Source organism: Empidonax traillii, unplaced genomic scaffold (genome assembly GCF_003031625.1).
Source record: "Empidonax traillii isolate 1590-97213 ecotype Southwest subspecies unplaced genomic scaffold, ASM303162v1 scaffold562:size474401, whole genome shotgun sequence".
Classification (NCBI taxonomy): Eukaryota; Metazoa; Chordata; class Aves; order Passeriformes; family Tyrannidae; genus Empidonax; species Empidonax traillii.
In genome coordinates, this window is record NW_020955755.1 from 392808 (window position 1) to 417577 (window position 24770).

Below are 24770 nucleotides of genomic sequence, written 5' to 3' on the forward strand. Positions count from 1 at the left end.
TTGAAGCACTGGTTTTCCTTGGGAAGGAGGCATTTGACAATCAGAATCATACAAACTATGTGGATAGACAGAGCAGTATTTTTTATTTAATGCCCTATTTTTCTTGCAGGGGCATCCGATTTCTGCAGATACTTCGCATGCTCCACGTGGATCGACAGGGGGGCACCTGGAGACTTTTGGGATCGGTTGTTTTCATCCACCGTCAGGTACTTGACCTTTTAGGATCCCCCAGCATTTTGTTTACTTCAGTAAATTCCTTTTGTGGACTTTCAAATCGTGGTCTGGTTTAAACGAACTTCCTTTAAATACTTTTAAAGTCCATCATGTGTTTCCTTCTGTTTTTAAAATGGGAAACTATTCTTAACTATTCAGGACAGTGGATAACAGGGTATAAGCATCAGGTTTGGGTTGGTTTGTTTTTTCTTTTTTGGAAATGAACTGCTGTACTCTTTGATGGTATCCTTTAATATAATTTATTAAATGCAGCTATGTGGGCTGCCTTTTATATTGCAGATATTGCCCACTGGCTTCATGGAAGATGTACTCCTTCTTGGTTGCACTGTGGAAAAGTCAATTATTTAAATAATTCTATTTTCTCTGCCTGAATAAGGAGTTTTCTAATGCATTCTATAAATATGAACTATGTTATGATAATATGCAAGAAAAGTTGCTTTCTTCAGGGTGCAGTCTCAGAGGTAAACTTGGCCATAAGTAGCTATGTGTCTGTTAAAGCTTTGAAACAATTGTTCTTCATAAAAGTTCATTAAGCAAGAAAAACTTAGAAGTTTTCCTGCAGACTTTAAAAAAATGCCAGTTGAAGGCACCTTTTTGAGTCTTTGTGGAATCTCTTTAACCTGCTTAGCTTTATCAATATAACAGAAACCTACAGCATCAGCCTTTTAATTTTGCATGTCATACCACGCTGTGCAGGGTGGAGACTTCCAGGGGTGGTTAACTCATGCTTTAGGAGTGTAGATTTGTCCCCCAGGTACTGACTGACAGCTACAGATTTTCACACAGACAGTTTTTAAATTTTCCATTTAGAAAACTTTAATTCTGAGACAGAGATTGGGAGGTGCTTAACCCGAGTGATTAATACCACAATTCAATTGTCTTCCCTTTACTATTTTTTGTCCCCCCTCTAGAACTGTGGGAAATGTTGTGTCCCCATGGCTGTGCAGCAGTGATGCACACCAAAGTGCTCCAGCATAAAGCCTCCTTTCATACTCTACAACAGGATGACTTTTAATGCTCCAAGTCTGTGTGGTCTCCATTTATTATGCTCACATTGCCTGGATATCAAGCTAGGGCAGAGCTGATATCCAAATACACTTTCTCAACATTTGCTTTTACAGAGGTGTTGGAGAAAATTCTTCCCTGTGGGTGTTCAGAGTTTTTGGTCAAGAATCAGGAAATACTATCTCCAAAATACGACACTTAAATCTTTAAATGTCACGAGCATAAATAAGTTCAATGATTTAAAAGGGGGGAAAAAAAAAATCCTTGGAGAAGTGCATTTATGAGTAAATGCACCTGAAATCCTGCTACCCCAAAGAAGTGATTATGATGATAAATAAAACTCCACAGATCTCTAGTACTTGTCCAAGCAGATCACCCACTAACACATTAATAAAAAAAATACCAAACACACAGTTCTGTATTGACATTGGACAAGTGCAGCTGAAACTCCAGCACAGTACCAAACAGAAGGGAAAATGGAACCTTTATTCCTGTCCAGTCCCTGAAAGAAATTTTTGTTTAAAAAGAACCAACACAAACCCAAACCAAAACAAAAACACCTCAGCTGCTTTTTCATTGCTGGCAGAGTACAAAGCCCTCGTCTATTTTTTGAGTTAGATGCTCTTTCAGAAAAAAAATGGGGCCCATAACCATTAAACAATGTGAGAAAATAAATCCACGTTTTTTTGTGACCTGTGAAAATAGCGAGCATTTGTACCTCTGTGGGCCCAGAAGAGCGTGGTGAAGTTGTCACCAATGATTTCCATGTGTTTTGGAATTTTACATACAGCTTTATTAGCTCACTCAGGCCTGGTTTGGCTCTTTTATTTTCAGCAGGTTGAGCTTATAGGAGGATTTCTGGCCAAAAGCAACGAAACATTATTCAAGATGGTGTGTGGTGATGGAAAGACGTGGAGAAATCATGCAGCTTACTGCAAAATCTGAATTAGCCAATCTGGCTTCTGCTTTGAAGCCTCTCGCTTGCTTTTTCTCATTACTCATCTTGTTTTGTGAGATCTTCTACTGCTTTTGGGAGGGGGTTACCGATGAGTTGAGATTTGGAGTTTCCTTGTATTTTTCCCAAGTGTTGAACTTTATGTTGTGTGGTCCTTATTGTAATTGAAAATATAGATCTGTCTAAGTTTTCAACTCTCTCAAAATTCAAATTTATTTTATTTTATTACTTATTAAATGCAGTATGTGTGAGATTGCTGTCATTATTCTTATAATTAAATACAGGCACATGTTACTTTGTCTCCCTATACACATGCAGCCCGGAGTGGTGACATTTAGAAAAAGTCTAAGGCAATTATACTTTCATCTGGCCTTCACTTAAAAAGAATTCAGTCTTTAGATGAATAGTGCTGGAGCTGAGGGGTACCAGTGGTGAAATAAGTGAGTAGTCCTGTTGATAATTCCGCCACTTTGAAAGGATCATCAAAACTAAATGCTGTCAAAATTCATTATTTAGGTCATTATTAAATGATTGGAGGAAAACCCACCTATTTTGCTTTGTGCCAAGCTCACTTAAAGACTTGCTGAACCTTGATTTTTAATTAGTGCTTAGGAGAAGGAAGTGTATCTACATTTCCTTTTTCCCAGAAAGCTCTTACAAGGAAGCGAAAAGGAAAAAAAAAAATAAAAAAGAAAATCTGAAGGAAGTTTGATGATAAAACTGAACCTTCTGTCACAAACAGTTTAAGAAACAGGGGTAGAGTATTGCAGGAAATGTTTGAAAACCTGCCATACTTTAGAAGTAGAGGTAATCCTTCTTAGACAGGTTTCAATTTTAACTTCATCTTATGCAAGTATTTCAATTTCCTGATTGGTTTGGGTGCAAGGAAAGAGAAATGGAGAGCTTAAGGAAGATGCTGATGCTGATGAAGACGTAGTACAACAATGTTTCATAAAAAAGGGATGGCTAAATATGTGCAGAGAAAATATAGGAATGATGCATGTAAACTATTCCTTAAAGTAAGGGTTTTTTGCCTCATAACCAGGTACTGGTATTTCTCTTATCTTAACAATAAAGTGTTGAGGCATCAGTATTTAATCTTAAGCAATCTGAACATCAGGTACACAAGTGCATTGCTTGGATGTGCCCACAATCACGTGACATGGTTGTTGTTCCTTCACAGTTACTTCAGTGTTCTGTTCAGAAAACGCATTTCTAAAGCTGTTTTGCTGTTTTAAAAATGTTGAGAGATTTGGTGTTTTGAGTGGACAGTTAAGTGGAATGATTTCCATTCACAAGGCATAATTAGGAGAGATTTCCCACTCTACATTTAGCTGCCCAAATGATCTCATATTATTAATGACGACTTTTGGAACTCTCTAGGCTGGTATGAATAGAAAACAAGTCACTGTACTACCTGTTTCACCGGAGGCAAATTTTATACCTGAAATATAACACATTAATTTTTCTACTGTGATGCAAAAAAAAACCCCCACAGATATTTACAATGTTTTACAATGACAGAATACACAATATACAAACCTTATGTGCTTGTTTGCTTTCTCTTTTGACAGGAGCTCATAACCACGCTGTACATTGGATTCTTGGGGTTGATTTTTTCATCCTATTTTGTTTATCTGGCTGAGAAGGATGCGGTTGATGAAGATGGCAAGACAGGTTTCTCCAGCTACGCTGATGCCCTTTGGTGGGGCGTGGTAAGTCCTTACCAGTCAAATCTGTATGCATAAGGTTTTCTGTTAAGTTGTGGTATTTAAAAAAAAAAAAATCTGGTCTTTCTTTTTTTGCAGAATGTATTTCCATAGGGAAGCTCAACAGCCTTTTAAGAAGGACATAAGAAAGAATGTCATACATATAATTAAATTATGGGAGAGGGAGGAGAACTTACCAAACTGAGGGAAACAAGATATAGTGGGGGGAAAAAAAAAAAAAGGATTTCCAGCAATGGGTTTGGGAACTAGCTCTCACTTTTAGCATCCAGTTCTGTCCATGTATATTCACACATGGGTTATTCCTGCATTAATAAAACATCCATGTGGACCCAGTGCGCTTTTTTTACCTTCCTTTCCTTCCTTTTTGGTTTCTGTTTGTAGTTTTTTTGTGGGTTTGTTTTGTTTTGTTTTGGTTTGGTTTGTTTGATTTGTTTTGGTTTGTGTTTGGTTGGTTGGTTTTTCAGTTTTGTTTTGTTTTGTTTTAAGCTCTAGTTATCCAGAGCTTGCTTTATGAGTGAATACTTAGCTATGGATTACAAAATAGCTTCAAATCCTAGAAACTACAGCACTGATTTGAGTAAAGAGTGAAAAAAAAAAGAAAAAAAAAAAAGAATAAGGTCAAAAAAGCCAGGATGTGTTCATACAAGAGAATTCTGAACTTTGGGAATATTAAAGGAATTCAGTTACGAAGACCAACAGACAAGTTTAAAACCTGGTTTATTACTTTGCTGAGGTAGATGACTTGGAATCCGTGTTTCAAAGTGCTCAACGGGTTTTGTTGCTGTTTTCCAAAACTTTCTCTCGTTTTGTGTTAAGAGCAAGATAAAATCAGCTCCTCTCTCTCTCTGGCTGCGAGAGGCACACGGAGAACACTGTTCAGATTGTTGGTTGAGCTTTTCAGGCACTCAGGCCTCCTCAGCATTCAGTGAGTCACGGTGCAGGTGCAGTTCACAGCTGGGAACAGCGACAAAGGACAAAGTGAATCAGTTTTCTTTTTCTTTTCAAACCTTCTGTGGCGTAGAAACACAGATGTGGAGTGAAATTTGATTTCGCTTTTGCCTTTCAAAACTAAACCGTAAGAAAAAAAAACCAAACCAAACCAAAAATCTCTTTAGCAAGTATTTGAAAGCCTTGTGTGTCTGACAAAAACCACAGAGTGTGTTATGGGGAATATTTTGCTTTGAGTAGAAAGTGCAAGCTTGCTGAACTTGATACAAGTGACCTGAAAGGTTTAAATGGGAAGAAAAGGGAAAATAAAGAACGAAGGGGAGTTGGAATGAGATGCTGACTACATTCATTCACCTGCTTCAGTTCAAGGCAAAGTTGTTTCACCCAGATTTGGCAGGCAAAGGGGTTAAACTGCACTAAAATATCGAAGACCTGTTGTGTTTTACGTGAAGCCACTTGCAGAAGTTACAACATGTACAACACATGCAACAACAGCATTTCTAACAGCGTGGTCAGGCTGCCAGAATTGCAACCCCTGTCACAGCAGTTTTCCTGTCCTTTCTGAGTACTTTTCCTTGAGGAAAGAAGAAAAACTGTGTAAATCTTCTCCTCTGTTGGCCCTGCCACGCCTGCCTCTTGCTGCTGGTAACACTTTCTGGTCTTGCTAAAAAACTCACCCGTTCTGTACCACTGAATTTGAATTAAATAGTTTCTCCGGTAAATTGGTGTTAACTGGCAGAGCTACTCAGGATCAGTTGCTCAGAATTTCCAGCAGTAAATTTTCATGCCAGAGGTAGCAGTTTGAACCCCTTTATATTTAGGATGGGTTTTTTTTAGAGGTGTGCAGTTCTGACTCTTCACGCTTCAGGACACCTGCCCGTCTTAAAGCATCTGGGCAGCTCTGCTGACTTCTACTGAATTGGAGTTTTTTCCCTTTTTGAAGTGTACAGAAATATTTTCAGAGCCTGTGTGAGAGCATGGGCACAGCAGCCAGAATGTGCCTCCATAAATCTGTGTTGTGAAGGTGTCATTTTCAAAAAAAAAAAACCAAACCAGATATTCAGTATTCTCTTCTCAGACATACTAATAACTTCTGGATGTACAAGCAGGAAAAAAAAAATCTGTTGTGGTTAACAAATCCAGAGAATTACATTATTTATAATCCTTTCTGTATTCTGTGTACTAATTAGATTACCAAGAAGGCATCCTCTTAAGGTAGCCAGGGAAAAACTTTCTGAGGCAAGTTCAGGCACCTGCAGGAATCTGCCAGCCAAATGCTTGCTGTAGAGATGGAAAATTCATCTTTTCTGTGGTTCCAGCTTTCATGCTGTCTTCCATAGTAACACTAAGGCAGCTCAGCATTGCTGCAGTTTGTTTTTAAGCCCTGAGTGCTGGAAAAGACAGAAAAAAAAAGAAAAAGGGAAAAAAGAAACCCCAACAAACTCAAACCAAACAAACCACCCACAAAAAACCAAGAAGCCTTTCATAAGAAAAAAAAAAAAAGAGAGGAAAAGGAAGGAAAAATCACAGGCTTTAAGGGGTCATCTGGGTGCACTGAGGAGCTGAAGTGCTGTTAAAGAAACACTGCTTTAGCTTCCTCCACTGCCCACTAACACATACTGCATTTCAAAGCTGGATTTTGGGAGAGTCTGGTTTAATTTTGGGGACTGGCAAGCTCAGCTGTTTGTACTGCTGGTGGTACAGAGCACCTGAGTCACTTCAGAGGCCACATTAAATCTGGACAAACACCTGGCAAGACAGAGTTCCTGCTGAGAGCAGTGTACAGTTCAAAATAACAAAATTCATTCAAAGGCGTAGATTCTACAAAGTGGACTTCATCAAGGGAGAAATTTAAGATGAATAAACACAAGCCTAACTTTTTTTTGAACTTGGAAAAAATAAGTTTGGTAGTAATTGGTTATTTTTTTCCCCCTGAAAATCTTTTTTCCAGCTCTCTGTAGAACTGCTCTGAGAGGAGGAGGAAGTGTATTCTTATGCTTTTATTGCTTGATAGCTTCTTCTGAGAAGCCTATTTTTGCATAATATCTAAGCATTTGTCAGCAAATTTTTCCATAAAAGGCAGCCTCTATTGTAGTCACTGTAAATTTACATATTCTTTGAAGTCTGTTTTGGCTGTATTTCTGCTACCATTCAAGGCAAAAATGAAGGGAGGGGGACTAGGTTTAGGGCTGGGGCTCCCAAATAGGAGTGCATTTTTTCTATTTAAAGTCCTCCCCAGCGGATAGTGCTGGTGACAGAATTCTTCCTTTCCTCACCAGAAGCCTTTCACTTCTCAGGGACTGCAAGCAGCATTTCTCACGCTGTTTTATGGCAGCAGCAGCTCTTTACTGTCCACTGGGCTCATAATGAGTTCTCTTCTTTCCTGGTTTATCAGGGTGAGCCCAAAACCTCCATCCTGCTCAGGTCCTCCTGCCTGTGTGGTTTTCCAGGGGTGGGCTGTCACCCCCACAGTGATTCAGTCCTTCTTCAGCGAGTCCCTGCAGATCTGTGTAAGCTTGTGGTTAATGACACAGGGGTGTTGTTGAGGCCCCGAGGGCACTAATTGCCCTAATGACCCTGGCCAGCATCACCAGTGGCCTCCAGCCATGCCCAGGGGCTCTACTTAAACTCAGCATCTTCCTCCAAGAGGTGGTTTTAGCTTAACTGTTGTGCCTCCAAAACAGGGGTCAACTGTGAATGTCTGCTGGAGAGTGTAAAACCAGGATAAATGTGATGTTTAGAGTACCCCCATATCCCAAAACTGCTCATTCATACCTATCTCCTGATACTTCTCTCATTTATCTCCCCTTTCTCTCTTTTTTCCCCTGCTTTTTGGAGAAAAAAGGTGTACCCTGTGGCGCTGAAAGAGGTGTTTGTTTCTGGCCTAGGTGACTGTCACCACAATTGGTTATGGAGACAAAGTTCCCCAGACGTGGATTGGGAAGACAATAGCTTCCTGTTTTTCGGTGTTTGCCATCTCTTTCTTTGCCCTGCCAGCGGTGAGTAGAACTTGAATCTGTCTGACTTGGGTGCACAATGAGGTGTTTTTGTAATTGGTGCCTTTGAGAGGAAATAACAGGGTTGGTGACCTGATCCTGGCTTTCCAGGACCTGAAGGGAGCCCACAAGGAAGGTGGAGAGAGACTATTTCCAAGGGCCTGGAGTGACAGGACATGGGCAATGGCTTCAAACTGACAGAGAGCAGGTTTAGGTTGGATATCAGGGAGAAATCCTTCCCTGTGAGGGTGGGCAGGCCCTGGCACAGGTTGCCCAGAGAAGCTGTGGCTGCCCCATCCCTGGCAGTGTCCCAGGCCAGGTTGGATGGGGCTCTGAGCAGCCTGGGCTGGTGGAAGGTGTCCCTCTCCAGGGGTTGGAACTTGTCCCCTCAACCCAAGTGATTCTATGATTATTTGAATGAAACCTGTATTTTTACAGTCATTTTAGACAGAGGTGGCCTAGAAAGGAGGTAAGAATAACTTCCACTACTCAAAGAATTGAAGATATTCTAGCCTATGAGTTGTAGAGGGGTTTTTTTTTATCAGCATCTTGGTGCCAGATGTGAACACTTCTTTGTTTCTGATGTTTTCTGATTATATGGTAACAGTTTGGTGTCCTGTGAGGACAGGAACAAAAAGAACCAGGAAAGTCTAGGGAACTGCATTTGCCATCCTATGTGGTGCTAGAGAGACCTTTGGGCTTTTTGGGTCTTTGAATAAACAGGGTGAGAATAAAGACAACAGCATCAAGGCAACTGGCCAAGACAAAGTATTCCTTCAGTAGCTATCAATTTGAACAGAAATGTTGGAATTATTTGTTGGGATTATTAAGCATATCTTTGCCTTGTTTGCTCAGTTTGACTGGAAAATCAAACTGGGTTCTGGCTTTAGGTGTAGGGGTGGGTTTTTTGGTTGTGTTTTCTTCTTTTTTTTGTTGTGGGGGAACAGGTGGGTTTGGAGTTTTTTTTAGGGAGGGTTGGGGAGGAGTTTTTTGGGGGATTGGGAGGAGTTTGGGATTTGGGTTTTTTTTGTGGCAAGGAATTCAAAATAAGTGAAAAGAACAGCTGAGAATCAGTCATGTGATGCTGTCATTTGCTTCTCACACCATTGTGCAGGGTTGCCTTTGGAACGTGTCTGCCTCTGTGAGCATCTCTGGCTCCTGTAGCCTCTTGTTCACACCAATAAACACCTGCTGTTTATTGAAGTTACATGATGCCAGCATTGATCTGCTCCATTTCAGATTTATTTGTTTGTAAATTTTCAAGGGACACTTGAAAATTCATCCTTTTTCTCAGGAAGTCTTTTATAAAATTTCTGTTTCTATCATATGCTGAGTGTTTGATTTAGGTATGTGAAGCCATACTAGAGTCTGACTAGGGATTTTGGATATATTTAGGGTATTCTGGGGTCTGGTTTTGCCCTGAAAGTGCAGCAAAAGCAACGTCAGAAGCATTTCAACAGACAGATCCCAGCTGCAGCTTCCCTAATTCAGGTAAGGCCCCTAACAGTAAAATATATAGGAGCTTATTGGAGAAGGAGCATGGCCTAGTGGTTCAAATACTGAGAATCATGCCTTCTAGATTTTATTATAAACCTATAACTTGTGTTTAACCACTTAGTCATTTTGATCCTCCTCATTCATTAGAGAAAATTAGATTATTGCCTGTCCCTCCTCCCTCTCTAGGCGAGCACAGGAAAGCTGTGCTAACCTGATATTCCCAGGCATAAGGACACTAACTGGATACAATGAGAATGTGTGGGGAAACAGTAAACAAAACAAACAAAAAAAAATCATCATTATGATATTTAATTCATAACTTCCTTTCGATGTTCTCTTAGGTCCTGGGCATCTGTGAAACCCTGAGATGATGAGTCTATGTGATAATATAAAATGCCCAGGGATAACAGTCTGTATGATAATATAAAATGCCCAGGGATAACAGTCTTTATGATAACATAACAAATCCAGGAACATGGTGCACAAATATTGAACGTGGCACAGTGAAGAAAAAAATGAAGCAGCAGCATCCGGTGATGCTTGTGGGGGATTCACTTCTTTGAGGGTGTTTTATGTCTTGATTCCTGCCCTCCATCCCCCGTGGGCAGGGATAGATCCCAGCTGCCCCCCTTACCTTGACTGAGGGTTTTGTTGCCAGTTTGATTTGCAGCCAAACGTGACTCCCCTGCCCTGCAGGGCAGCGGTGGCTGCTCATCATTTACTGAGATTTTTGGGCTGGGGTGTCATTGCAGACCCTGTGGCGATGCTATGCAGCCGAGAAATCCTGCAGCTCTACAGCCACCTGGAAGATTTATGTTGCATCCCCCGTGCAAAATCCCAAAAAGTCGGCAGCGCCATCTAGCCCCGGTCTGAGAAAACAGGTAACGGAGGGTTGGTTGGTTGGCAGAGCTCGGGTGTCTTGCTTGCTTTTAAATTTCAAGGGAATAACTTGCCAAAAGCCTCTCGCGAAGCGCCTGAAGAATCTGGGCAGCTGAAATGCGTTTGATTGTTTTCCTCCTGCTACAGGACGATTTGGCTGCGTTTTCCTTAAAAATGTCCCTGAGAGACAAATCTCTTCTAACTTTAAATTTGCTTGGTGGTCAGATAGGTGCCAATTCTCCGTGGTTTTATCCCCTTTGAAGTCTCCTGCTTTCTCCAAGGGTACTGTAAAGCGACGATGCGTTCGTTCTGCCTCGTAGTTCACCCAAAAAGAAAGGAGGAAGATGGTTTAAAAACTTGTGTTGACATCCAACATGTGGCTGACAAGTAGCTGTGCTTTCCTGAAGTACTCCACGGTACTTTTATTTGGGGCTGAAAACAAAAGTTCTAACCCTTTCACTGAATTTCAATTTCATTTTTTAAATGAAAAAAAACCCAAACATATGACCTCAAGTGAATTTACTGCATAGTGAAACTCACACGTGTTCTTGTCTGTGTTTGGTGATGTCTTCTGATGTCGTTCCAGGCTAGAAGATCCAAAAGAAAAGGAAAGCTAGGATGTGGTAATGGTTCTGCACCGGCAATAAACCCGGGAGAAAATGCCTTGTCTGTGCCACAGATCACTTATGATCACGTTGATGAACAGGAGGACAAAAAAGATGTGTCTTTCTACATTGATGAGCCCAGAGGTAACTTGCTTCCACTGAGTTTAGCTTTTTTTTTTTTATTATTTTTTAAGAGACAATGTTAAAAAGAATTGACTTGCTGAAGGGAAAATTTCTGTGACAAAATAAGCTAATGAGTAAAGCAAGATGCCTCCAACCAATGGTTGCATAACAAAAGTGGGAATACACAAATTTAGATTCATACGGTCTGAACATCAAGACCTTTCTTTGTTTACCAAACTTAAATCAAATAAAATGTCGGCTATATTATTAATTGTCCTTTTTTGAATTATTTCAGAGGCGTGTGGAAAGCTTCCTCAAATCTGCCCCACCTTTAAACTTTATCTCCCAGAGAATCTGAAGGAAGGAAAAATAAGCCAGGAAAAATATTTTTCACTTTTTTTTACCGCACCCTCTTGAACGTTGCACAAGCAAATTGTAGTAGGAACAGAAAATTATTTTCAACCAAGAGGTTTTTATAAATGGGATTTCTTTCTTGCTTCATTTAAAATATTATATGTTTCTATAAATGATGGGTGTATTTCAACCTGAAAACTGATTGAATTTCAGGGCTGAGTTAAGATACTTGCTTTGTTTGTAAAATTCTTATTTTTAATTAAGGTTTGTAATGGAAATGTGCATACAAAAATGGTATTGTTTACTATAAAAGAAGATTTTCTGGAAAGCTAGTTTTTCCACTGCTGTGTTGATCTCCTCTGTCTGATGGGGTTGAGGGTCTGTTCTGGATCTGCTAAAAGGGAGGATGTTTCCTTGCAGTCTGAGTTCTGTTCCTTACCTAGAGGCACACAAAGCCTTGCCAAGTTTACTGAGACATCCCAAGATGCTGGCCCTGGTCTAGGGGATGCTATGTTATGATTTGAGTTAGGTTTTCATCTGCCTTTGATAAACATGAACCTCAACTCTGGATAAAATCGCTGCTCTTACATCACATCGAAGCTGACACAAAACTTTCCTTCCACTGATGGGGGTTTTCATTCCCCCTCATGCCCTGCCTTGTGCTTCGTGCTCTGATGTAAATTTTTAACCTGTTACTTTGAGGTCAGATTGCTTTTCAGCAAGTGTGGTGTTTTGGTTTATTTGTTTGGCCCTTGCAGTGCTTTTATGGGCTCTGGGAAAGGGGGTGAAGGGTATTTATGATATTTAAGAACTCCACGTCTCAGAATACTGTTTATTACGTTTATTAACTAGAGCATTGTTCTCTGAATGGTCATAATTAATGTGAGCAAAACTCCTCATCCCAGGAAAGGGGGTAAAAAGACAAGCCTGTATCTCTTTTCTACCTGGCAGCTTGGTAACAGGAAAATGAAAGAATTTATCCCCCTTATTCTGAAAATGTTTTGTTCTGAGAGACAGCCCTGCATATTATTCCCTTACAGATTAATTTTTATCTATTTTTTATTTTCTTTTACGTTTTGCCTTAGCCAGCATCAGGGGTATAATCACACTTAATTTGATTTTTCTGATTCATTCCTTCTGTTGCAAAGCTTCCAGGAATGTGGTTGGCAAACTCAATTGCTCAGTTGGCTGAACATTCTTGACACCTCTAAAAAAGTTTAAACCTGATTTCTCTCAGTGAGGTTCTCCTTGCCAGAATTAATAGGCTTCTATTCTTGGAAAGGGGAAGTATTAGGCTTCAAGCCTGTAAATGGGGTTATTTTTTTTTCTTCTCAAAAAAGCTGAAAGTAGAAAAGGCAGAGAAAATAATAATAATAAAGAAGGTAAATGAAAAGAGCCAGGATAGCTTCTATTTGAGTGTTGCTATAGTGGAATATTTTATTCATTGGTTGTGGGGGCTGGATATTTTACAGAAGATGGTGGATTTAGATGTTTAATTAGATCATATCTGCTATATCACTTTTCACTAGGAGGAGCAGAGATGTTGCTTTAAAGCACCTCTTCTATTCTGCTGCTGGGGTCAGTAGGAAGGCATGAAACAAATGCCTGTCAAGTGCAGATAACAGAAAATTCCTTATTTCCATGCAGACATAGAGAGAAATGTACTTAAAATATCCTTTATAAAGGATAAATTTACCCTAATTTGGGAATTGCATTATGTGTGTGCACCTTTTCCCATGCAAATAAAATTTTTCTTATGAAATCTTGTTCGTGTCTCCATGTCCACCCAGCATCCTCTTGGCTTGCTTAAAACTTGCTGAGGAGGCATATCTTTCCATGCTGGACAAAAATTCTTTCCTTTTTTTTTTTATACAAAGCAGGTTTTAGAAAAGGGAAATCTCAGAAATAATGTTGATCATGTATATTATCATGTGTATGTGGAATAAAAAACAGGTAGTGGATAGTGCATAATATAGAAATGAAATCTTTGCTCACCAGAAACGATGGAACTCTGAAACAAGTGCTTGATAACCCAACAGGAAAACAGCCCCTGATTTCTGCACCTTGCATGGGGTGTGACTAATTTAGAGTGCTCTGCAGCACTCAGAACTTGACCATTCTTACAGACATGGAAAGGCCAGAAACTTCCCCCCTAATAGCTGGGAGTGGCAGGTCATGGAGACCAATCCTTATAGAAGGAAAATAACATTTTGGTGTAAATTTTTTTTTTCTATATGTAATTAGAGCTCCCTCTTCAAATAACAGCATGCTTCACAAAATGAACCAAATAGCTATTTCATAATGCTTTTTATTAGGGAGGAAAAAAAAAATGGTAGAAATTTAAAAGTTTTTAGACCTTGAACACCAGCCTCCTGGGGCAACTCCAGCAGATGGAATATATTATTTGCTGTCAGCCATTGTAGGTTGTATACACAGCTCATTATTGTTAAATTTGTCAAAGTCACGAGACTCTCGCAGTGATAAATCTCTGCTGGGCTAAAAATAAATTTCCCTATTTATCACTGTGCTTTTCTGTTTGCATTTTGGAGTTTCTTGTATGCTGATGTATGTGCAGTTTAAAGCAAAACTTCACAGGAGTAACTTTTTACCAGGAAGGGGGAGAGAACTGTCATTTTCTATGAACCCCCCTTAACTCTGTTAACCCTCTCATATAAAGTGTGTGATGCTGTTAGTGTTGATTTATTCTGTCTATAATGCTAGTTTGGATGCTGGCATTCCAGCATTCACCTATCTAGTAATATGCTGGTTGTTCCTAGAAACTGGTTGCACTTCCCCTTTGGGAAAAAAAGGGCTGCTTTCCCTTCATGGTGTAGATGGATTACAATCTGCAGTATATATAAAGAAGCAAACGTTTCAAATGGAGTGGGTTCAGAGATTCCAGCGCTGACAAGCTGAGGGAAAGGTGAGAAAAAAACACACATGGCTAAAATTAACAGAATAAAGGAAACACCAAAGATTTTGAGGGTCTGCATAACTGTCAGTAAGTCAAAAAAGCGTAAATATAGCAACATTATCCAAATCAGCAAAAGAGGGTATCCAGATACCTTGCTTTTGAAAGACATCATGCTCTTAGGAAGGTGAGTTTAGCAGATGCTGGTGGCTTTGCAGCAAGAATTCGCGTTCAGCCCCCAGCTGTTCAACTCCTGCATTTGTCACTCAACTCAGTGCTTGTACTAATGGTCCTTTTTCTGTAAGAGTTGTGGAAACACCTCTTTGCCTTCACCAGAAAGGGTTCAGTCTGTCCTGCTCCAGCCCTGGCTGTTCTGAGTGAGAACAGTCAGTGAATTTTATCTTGCATGGCCAGAGTGGATGGCAGGACCAGGGGAGGAAGAGAACAGCTGCCTCTGCCAAAAATCGCTCTTACTTCTGATTAAATCTGGCAGCTTTTTGAGGTTTAAAAAAATTTATTTTTGTTCTGCACTTGCTCAGCTCCCCGCTGTGCTTGATTTAAGAGCAGAGTTTGCATCACTGGTCACACCAGACTCGAGCAGGGACTTTGTGCCAGATGTTCCCCAAGACCATGGGAGTGCATAGTGGGAGAAGGTATTTGCAGCTCCCTCAAATTTTTTCTAGACAATATATCAGCACAGCAGCGAGAAAAATAATAATTATGAGTTGCAAAAGAGGGCATACCCCAGAATAGATGTTTTGCTGCCAAAATGAATATTTCAGATAATTATTAAAACATTAAAAAGGTAGAAAATTACAGGAGCAAATAAATTATATATGAGTCAACATGCTGAGTAATAACAATAAAAGAGGCAGCTTTTTAAAAGGAGATTAAATTGTCCTAATAAATTGTAAAGCTTTGGGTTAGCTGTTTCATGATGTGGCCCTGGTAGTTTTTGCTCTTGGATCCAGAATACACAGCCTTGCCGTGTGAAGTCTCTGGGAAAGAGAAGGAAGGAAAAAAATCCAAGACCCTGTCACTGGGGTGTCAAGAGAGAGTTCTACTCTTGGAGATCAAGTCAAGAAATAGGTTTCTCTTTTGTTATGTTTGAGCAACCAGCAGGTTCTTCTCACAACACAGGGCCTTGTGTGCTTTTCCTGACATCTGTGGTGGGAGAAGCTATTTTTGAGCCAGGTCCTCTGGAGCCTTGGTCCAGAAGGTTGGACAGTACCACGAAACAATTGACTTGGGAAAAACACAGAAATGAAACAGGGTTATTGGACTTCAAGAATGGAAAGTCAAGATTAAGAAGTGTTATACTCAAAGTTGTCTTTATATGTAAGAGTATGCACGTGGTATAAAAGTAGAATTAGAATTTAGTGCTAGAATAACTAAAGTCTTGGTCTAATCACTGTTAGTCCAGACCTAATTGTTGCCAAAAAAAGAATCAAATGCAATGTGGTTTTTTTTTTCTCTGTACTTAAAAAGTTGCAATAATAGTAAAAATACAATTAAACCTGTAAAACCTACTTTTTAATTTCTGTTTTCCTAGTATTTATGCTCCTCCAGTTCCTAAGGTGTCATTTACTGCAGGCAGAGCAGGGCAAGTGGTACAATGAGTTGTTGAAATCTCGTGTCCCTAACAGGGAGGAATATGAAGTTTGTGGTGACAGTTCCTCCTTTCTCTCCTAGGATCTGCTTGGGGTCCCTTAAAAATGTTTCCTAACACACTTTGACATATTTTTTCATTGCTGTGCAGCTCTAGGTTTTAGCTGAATTTACTAAGTATGTTCTCTTTTATGTGTGTGAAATAGTATTTCTTTGTTCTCTGTTGCCCTTAAAACCGGTTTTGTCCTGCTCCAGGACTGCATTTTTGTTTTAACTGACCATTAGTGAATTGTTTACAGCTGTGGGGTCTCCAGTGCCAAGCCTGTGTCCCATCTCTTATCTCATGCCTGTGCTCACACACTGCATCCTGTGCTCCCACTTCTCAAGGCCTCTGGTGTTCCACCCAGCGTGTATTTCTGTAAACTGTGTCATTATTTAGCTGTAAATATCTCATCCCACTAAAATAACTGCTGGAGATAGGGCAGTGTGGTTGTGCAACACAAAGATAAACAGAAGTAAAGCAAGCTAGATACAGACACCTGCTCAATTAGAAAAGTGCTGTCACAGTTAAATCACTCCACACAGCAGGCTGGAGAAGCTTTATTCCTGAGCTCTTGCAAACAATTGCGAGTTTTTTTCTTAACAGCCTAAACTTGAGATGAAAATCTCTGCAGGGTGGAAGTTTGACCTGATTGCTAACCATAAGGTGTGAAGACTGCAATGTCAGAAAGCAGTTAATAATTTTTTTTGTTTTCACTGAAAAGTAACACTGTAATTAGATCTGGGTATTACAGAGTAATTACACAGTAATTAGATGTAAGTGTAAATGTTTAAGTCTAAACAGATATCTAGTCTAAATAGTTTTTCTATACAATAAGTGTTAATACATAATCTAAATAAAGTGTAAGCAGACACAGGCTAAACAAATACATAAATGTAAGCATAAAAGTGTAATTTGAGATAAGGCTGAATAGATGAGATATACAATTATAAAATCATATATTTGTGTGTCTATGTCTAAATAGATCTAAGTGAAAATAGACAAGCATGTGAAATATATCTATTCCCTTTGCAAACTAAGCAGCTGTGCAAGTGTAAATGTCTCTGCCAGAGAAGGGCGTTAAAACCCTGTTTTTAGAAAGGACCACCCTCTTAATATCTTTTTTGTCCTTCATCCCTTGTGCAACGTTCCCCCTTCCCTTTACTCCAGGTGCAGGGATGGGGGCTGTGACCCCACGTGTGGGCAGTGAGGATGATGATGATGATGGTGCCGGGGCAGCCCCAGGTGTGGGCAGTGAGGATGATGATGATGGTGCCGGGGCAGCCCCAGGTGTGGGCAGTGAGGATGATGATGATGATGGTGCTGGGGCAGCCCCAGGTGTGGGCAGTGAGGATGATGATGATGATGGTGCCGGGGCAGTCCCAGGTGTGGGCAGTGAGGATGATGATGGTGCCAGGGCAGTCCCAGGTGTGGGCAGTGAGGATGATGATGGGGCGGGTCTTGCTGTGGGAAGAAGCTTTATCTCCCAGAGGTTGCCTGGCGTCCCTGCTGGTGGGAGCTGGTAAAGGGGGACTCTCTGAGTTGCTCTATCAAGTACCAATGCTGAGATTACCCAAAAAGAGTTGGGGGAGCGTTTTGTGCATGCCTGAATCTGGAGTTTAGCAGCTCTCAAGAAAGACACGGAGGGAGGAGCCATCTGCCAAAGGGCAGCTCAGGAGAGGGGAGCAGAGCACAGGAGGAGGTGAGTCAGTGTGGAGTGTCAGAGGGAAGATGCAACTGGGGGTTGTATGAGGAGCTTATTGGGTGTTTCTTGAATTAATATGAGCGTGCAATGTGGTAAGTGAAGTGGGATAAAGGCACTGGGGGTGTTCTGGCATGATGAGCCAGGGGATGGAGTTGCTTTCCTCGACAACTAAAGGTGCAGTCACTCTCTGTCAGGAGCAGCCATGAGGTGTTTTCAGTTTTGGACGTGGGCTCTGAATTTCAAGAGTGGCTCCTGAGAGAGGATGGCAGTACCTTTCCTTGGGAAGGAAAGCACTTACCCCCTGTGTTGGATGTACAGATGATAGGCTGCCCAGGAGAAGTGAAGTCCATCAACAGCTTTCTGTTCTGTCACCTTTTATGTGGGAGCAAGCCCTGGAGGTATTCAATTTTGGGACGTGGCTCCAAGAAAAAGAGGAATTTCAAAAGAAAAAAACAAATACACCCACCCACACACCAAAAAAAAAGGACACGAAAAACAAACAAACAAAACTCCCCAAATCCAACAAACAACAATAAAAAAAAACCCAACACAAACAAACCAGTCAGTAAGAAGGAAATAAGTACCAGGGAACATGAATTGGTCAGGAGTAATGATGTCAGATTGGGCTTTTTATTCTTCTCTGACAATGTGCATTGCAAATAGGAGAGAAGCAGAAGACAATTTCCATACTGATTTTGAGTCTGTATCATCTTTGTATGTGCATAAACACAGTATCTGGATTACAGCCTAGAAAACTAGCTTAGGCTACTGTAAGACAGATGAAACTTGTTGGAATGTGATACTTAAAAAAAAAAAATATTTACCAGCGGTTCACTGTTGAAATGACAAATACATTTATTTCAAGAGGTTTTTCCTGCTTGGTGCTATCAAATAAGCCTATCAGTGGGCCAGATCGTGGATTAGAGTGGAATTTTTATTCAATATGCAGTTGGTATTGACCTAGAAGTGGCTGAGAGCACTTTGGAAGAGAGCCTGGGGGTGCTTGTGCAGTTGGCTCCTGCCTGGCGTTCCCCACTAATCCCGTGTCCCTGTTTCCCTGCAGTGATCTGTCTCTACACTTTTGATATCAAGCAGCTGCCTGGCTTGATCTCTGTTCTATTAACCAGCTGTTCATGGTAGATGATGCCACAGTGTGGAAGAAATAACTCCCCACTTAGACCTGAGGGGTGTGTTGGGCTCAAATCAGCCCAGCTCTGCACTGCAGCACCTGCCTTGCTTGAGATTCCATGATCCAAATCATTTTGGGTTTCCCTTTTTATGGAGAGCTTGAACCCTGGTTAAGATCATGATTTTCTAATTGGTCAGGTTATCTTTGATATTAAAAATTGTCATGCAGGTTGTGCAGCAGGGAATGGGGAACTAATACATAAATAAATGCAGGTTGTTTGGGAAAACAGTCTGTGAAATTTACTTTTAAATCCACCGATAAGAATGTGCTGCACAATTTGGATTTTCCTCAGCACTGCAGAATTTCTCTCTCGTTAAAGGTTTCAGGGTCTCACACAGTCTCACTCCAGCGTGGTTTAAGATGTGGAATATGTGGTCTAACGTGCCAAAGACCAAACTTCAAACACCATAAACCTAATTTCAAAATGCAAGGTACATCTCCATGCGATCCAGCGCATGAGAAAAGGGAAATGGGAGGCAGGGGGACCCCCAAGGAGCATTTAGGACAGTGGTGACATGCATGTTGTAGTGCTGTAGACAGGGAGGTTTTCCACTGCAGCTTCCTAGCGACTGTGTGGAAGTGAAGGCATTTTTGAGCCAACGTGGTGTCTTCTCACTGAAGGTGAGAAGCAGGTGCTTCATCTCACAGATGGCAATAAGGATAATTTTTTGTGTTTCCTCTCTTTTTTTTTTTTGCGTGTGTACTGGTTTCTCAGAGCCAAAAACTGTCAGCTTTGTCCTTTCCCACCAAAGAAGCAGCTGAAGAAACTGTGAAAGTGAGAACGCCAGACAGTGACAAAAGCTCCAGTGGGCTGTTAGGCTGGGATGGAAACCCTGTTTTGGTGTCGAGGCTGTGTGTCAGAGGCTCATCTCCTGCTGAGGAGGGAGGGCTGCATGAGTCAGTGCTCCTGGATTCCACAGGAGCTCTGTCACTGATTCTCTGCGTGACCTTGGGCGGACAATTAACCCGCTGTGCCTCGGTTGCATCATCTGTTAAACCAATATAAGTCTTGTCTCTGTCACAGGGATATTGTGGGTCTTAATTGTTCCTGGAGTGCTTTTAGACTGACACAGCAGTGCAGAAGTGGAGAATGCCATTAGTCAGTGCAGTATTAAACACGGGCCTGCACATTTGTTTATGGTTAGCATAAACAAGGAGGAGTGGTAATCAGGAATGTCAGCTTTTGCAAGAGGAGAGGCTGATTTTTTTTTGGTGGAAAATGTACTGAATGCTCCGTGGGGAAAAAAAAAAAAGATGGTGTGGTTTAATCTAGAATGTAAAGCTACTTTTCGGCCGCAAAAATTTGTTCTTTCTGATGGAAATGACAAAAGGTTATTGCGGGAGATCGGGGCGCCACGTTAAAAAAATTACAACCTTTTGAACTGGTTTTACTTAAATGTTGGTGTAGTAAATATACTTTTACTACTGCTTTGAAATACACTTAATTTTGAAGAAGTGAATCAATGTCTTGAAAAGTATGCATTTTACTTACTTAACTTGTATGTCAGCTGGGAAGACTGAAAGGATTCCATAATTAGAAGCAAAATAAACACTGGCCCTTTGGGGAGATGGGTGATGTCTATATATATGTGCATCACCAACCGTTAGTTAAAAAAATGGAGAAGACTGAGTGTACCTTTTTTTTGGTTTGTTTGTTTTGCTCTCTTTTTAACTAGCCAGGTGTTAGCCTCTCTGTAAACGATTTTGCTTTGTTTGATGTGTCTCTTTCTGTAGCATGCTGTTTGCAGTCTCATAGAAAATGCTTGGAAAATAATTTTGATGTACAGGTATATAGGCTGTTCTTTCCAGATTTCCCCAACCACAAATCCATGGGAATATTTGCCTTGGAAAGCGCTTGGAAATCCTGTGCTTCGGAAACTCTTCCTTGCACCGCTTGGAATAAATGTGGCGATGGAAAATCTGACCTGTCAGTTTGCCTGAGGATAAATGCACAGGGGACTTGAACATCTTGATTTCAGTTTAACCCTGTCAGGTGTGCAGAAATCTCTGTATGTCTGAGTATAAATAGGAGAGAAGTCTGACAAAAACCTTGTTTTAACCTCTATGCATGGGAAAAACTTTTCTGCCCTTTGTGAAATGGAGTGATGGGGCATGAAGGTGATGCCAGTGTTGCACTGAGCCGTGATCTGCTTTAGTGACACTTTAACATCTTCATGTTTTATTTCTGCTCACTTCAATAGAAAGCAGTGTATACAGTGAGAGTGGTTGTGGTTTAGGATTTACACCACTGGGGTAGAGAAGATTTTTGTTATTATTGTTTTTGAGAGCTTCTTCCGTTTGATTCCTGTCTGCATAAGATCTGACAGACTGGAGGTGAAAAGAATTAGTTGCTCTGATGACTGTCCACAGTCTCTGTTAGTCACGAAAACCTAGGAAAATCGGTGCTGCACCAAGAGCCTGCCAGTTAGTCAGAACCCTTGAGAGTGTTTTTCATGACTATGGCAAAAAAGAAAAAGCAGCTGCTTGTCATTTACTTAACCTTGCTTGGGTTGAATTTAATCAGCAAAAAACATCTGGAACTGATTCCCCTTCAATTTTGGAGTGTCCAGTAATCTGCTGTGTACATACAACTTGGTGCACCTTTAGCATCAGAATACTTGGCTAAGTGATGTTTTGCAATATTGTTATCTTCTGGAAAGAAAAGAGGAAGCAACAGTAATTTCCTAATGAGCAAATATTTGCAATGTTCTGGATAGGTTGGGTCGTTCATCGATTTTGTGCAGCTGTTGTATGAAATCTATTGATCAGAGTTAATAAATTTCCAAGTGAGTGGGACTGTTTATTTGTATTGATTAAAATTGGGCCAAATTGTGAACTGTTAAGCATTGCTTGGCTACAACTGAGGGAGCCATTTGACCTTGTTGCTTTTTTTGATAGGAAGCAGCATTGAATCATCAATATGTGGAATTATTGAGGATGTTAAAACCTTCTGCCTATTATCTGAGTGGTTTTGCTTAAATGTCTTAGTTTTTCCTGCAAAATTAGGGTGTTGGACTTTTGTAGTTAGCTACTGATATCTGCTTTTCATCTGACTTTACTGCTAAATTGCTGGCTTGGATAGCAATACTAGATAAAATGGAAACCACTTAAAAAGCCACTCAGTGGGAGATATATGGAAAAATAACATGCATTTAAGCAATGTATCGTGTAGACAATGCATTCCTTCTTTACAAGGGAAGTTGACAGAATGGGAATACATACTATTTTTTTTCAATATGAATCCTGCTCATTTGCAGGAGAGCATTTATGAATAAACAGAGCATTTTTAATAGAACCTCTCTGGAAACCATGAGCGAGTAACTGCATCTCTGGGAAAAGCTTTTTCTTCTTAGTGTTCTCCTCAAGTGAAATTTGCAGTGAATGTCCCAGGTGACTTTGCAATAATTTCTGTGGGAATTCCTCTGGGATAAGGCCCATGGAGAGTTGGGGGAAGCTGATGAATTACTGTGGACATCCCTTGCTGTCTGCTTTGCCCCCGTTTATTAGGGAGTTCTCTTGCTTTCCCTTCCATGCTAATGTGGGTGAGACTCCTGTATGGCACCCTCCTGTCTTGTATGATGAAAAAATATAGATGTGATTAGTTCTACCCAATGCAGCAGAAAAGTATCCAACTTGGAAATATAAAGCAATTCTGATGGCTTTTAAAATAATGTTTTATTTTAATGATGCGTTATTTTTGTCTTAAGCATCTATAGTAGTGGTAATCCACCATTAAGGAAAAAAACCTCCTGGTCTTCCTCTCTTTCATTCTTGCTGTGGTCTGGCATGGACTTAACGTCCCCTGTAAAAGGAGATGATTTTTTTCACCTTTGACTAAGGTGAATTATGGAAAGAGCCTCTGTAATGCAATTCAAATAACTAATTCCTGGAATTCTGGCTTGCACACAACTTGGTCCTGAAGCTGCCTCATGAGCATGTAAACTGTGACCACGCTCTGACCCTCTGGATCTATTTGTGTTCCTTTAACTATTATATTATGCTGAGTTGTGAGAACCTGATTCCAGTTGTAAAAAAAAAAAAAAAAAAAAAAAAATCAGAAGCAGCATAATGCCAGTATTTGTTGCTAGTGGCTTTTTCATTCTGCTTTTAGTGGGGTGAATCAGACCATGGCAATGGGATACTCTAGACCTGGTTGTACTAACCCAATTAAGCTCCATTTCAGGTCAGGTTGACCTGAATCTTTGCTAGATTAGTTTGTGCTGAGTGAGCTGTCACGGAGCACTTGTGTGCCAGCAGCCCCAGAGACAAGTCTACGAGTTTCTCTTGCTGTTTATTTCAAGGGCTCAGATTGGCTGCTCTGTCTATAATCTTGTGAAAGACTGGAGAGAGTGTGCATTAGATTTTGGTGTACACATCTTAAGATTTATGGGGATTAATTTAAAAAGCCTGATGAGCAGAAAGTATGTGCAAAAATACAGATAAGAATATCAGTGTTAAATAGGATTTTTTTTTTTCTTTTCCCTGAAGAAATGGTATCTCTGGAAGTTCTGTGGTTGCACTGTTTCTAGTAAGGTAAACCCACACTCATAATACAACAGATCTATTAATATGTCATATGAGCAATGTCACTTTTAGCTGCTACAGATTTACTTGGATAAGACAGTGATGGCTTTTATGGGGAGTTACTTTGCCTGGTAAAGACAGACCCTCAATCTACATTACTTGCTGTCTTCTGCTTAAGCCCCCTTTAAAGGGTAAGGGTGTTCTTTGCTAGGTAATCCAATGCATTAGAATGTGCCAAACTTGGATGTGGACTGACTGGAGTGTAAAGGGCTGAAGGGAAATACTTCTTGGACCCCTCTTACAATTGGAGAGCAATGCAGTAAAGTCTGTGTTGGTAGTAATTTCTTAAAATAAAAACCCCAACAAAACAAACAAACAAAAAAAAACCACAGCAAAATTTGAAAAAGTTTGTTTACTATTTTCAAGCCTTTAATTCAGAATAAGGCTTATTAAAGAGATTTCTGATGCTCTTTCCTTCTACCCCTTTCATCTTCATATCTCCTCCCTCCAGCACTGAGGGATTGTTTCAGAATGGCTCTCTTCAGTGGTCTGGTCTAAGAAGTTGCTTTTACAACTGAGCTGCTACTCCAGGGTAAATAGTACTGCTGAATTTTATCTCTGTGATCTCAGAGTGGAACACAAGATGCCAAAGTTTTAATTGTGGATCTTTGTCATGTTAAATCTGGGCATAAGAGGAGCAGGTCCTTGTCAAGGAGGTGCTTCTGTTCCACACTAGCAAACATTACCATTAAAATAAGCTTTGCAAAGCCAGAAACGGTCAGTACTTTGAACCGAATGTTCTGTTCACTTGTGACTTCAACCTAATTTAAATCTGTATCTCGGATGGGAAAAGGGCCATACCCAAATCTGGATAAGAGTACACTAAAGAATTTATATCTTGGAAGCCAGCTCATAAGGTATCAGTTTGGGGGAGATCTGGGGGGATCCCAAATAGAAAAACACAGTCAGTGCTCAGAGCAACAGCAGGAGCATCAATATGGGGAGGGGAGGTGGGAAAAAAGGTGTTAATTTCTCCCTGCTGATCTGAAACCAAGTCTCCAAAACCTTTGTGTAGAACACTCGATATTCTTTATGCTGCCAAGAGTCCAAATGGCAGTGAAAATCCTGAGTCTTAATACCTTAGGATTGTAACAGGAGTCTTTACATTATCCTCCCCAAAGTAGTAATTTACCTCTTGGGCTGTTCCCAGAGTCTCTAATACCTTCCTATAAAGTTTATTGGAAGAAAATTAATTTTACTTATACCCTGCCTTTCTAGGGCTGTGACATGCTGCTTCACTAGTGTTGCATTCTTTTCCCCCTGTAACAACATCAACAGTGTTAGAGGCCACTGCAGGAATTTTCCATCCACTGAACAAGTGCACATTCAGATCTGTGCTACAAATCAGTGTAAACAAATTCTGGTGTTTTCTCAGCGCCATGTGAACAAATTTACTGTATCAGAAGA

At 40.4% G+C, this 24770-nt stretch overlaps 1 protein-coding gene across 1 annotated transcript in view; it reads left to right on the top strand.

Annotated features, from left to right (window-relative positions):
• LOC114064622 (potassium voltage-gated channel subfamily KQT member 1-like) overlaps positions 1–24770 on the top strand; it is a gene marked incomplete at its 3' end in the record, with an annotated part of 62150 nt that overhangs the window by 28638 nt on the left and 8742 nt on the right. The window contains exons 5-10 of the mRNA XM_027897838.1: positions 110–206; positions 3769–3909; positions 7761–7871; positions 9264–9359; positions 10118–10246; positions 10831–10993. Coding sequence (XP_027753639.1) covers positions 110–206; positions 3769–3909; positions 7761–7871; positions 9264–9359; positions 10118–10246; positions 10831–10993 — 737 coding nt within the window. The remainder of the gene's footprint in view (positions 1–109; positions 207–3768; positions 3910–7760; positions 7872–9263; positions 9360–10117; positions 10247–10830; positions 10994–24770) is intronic.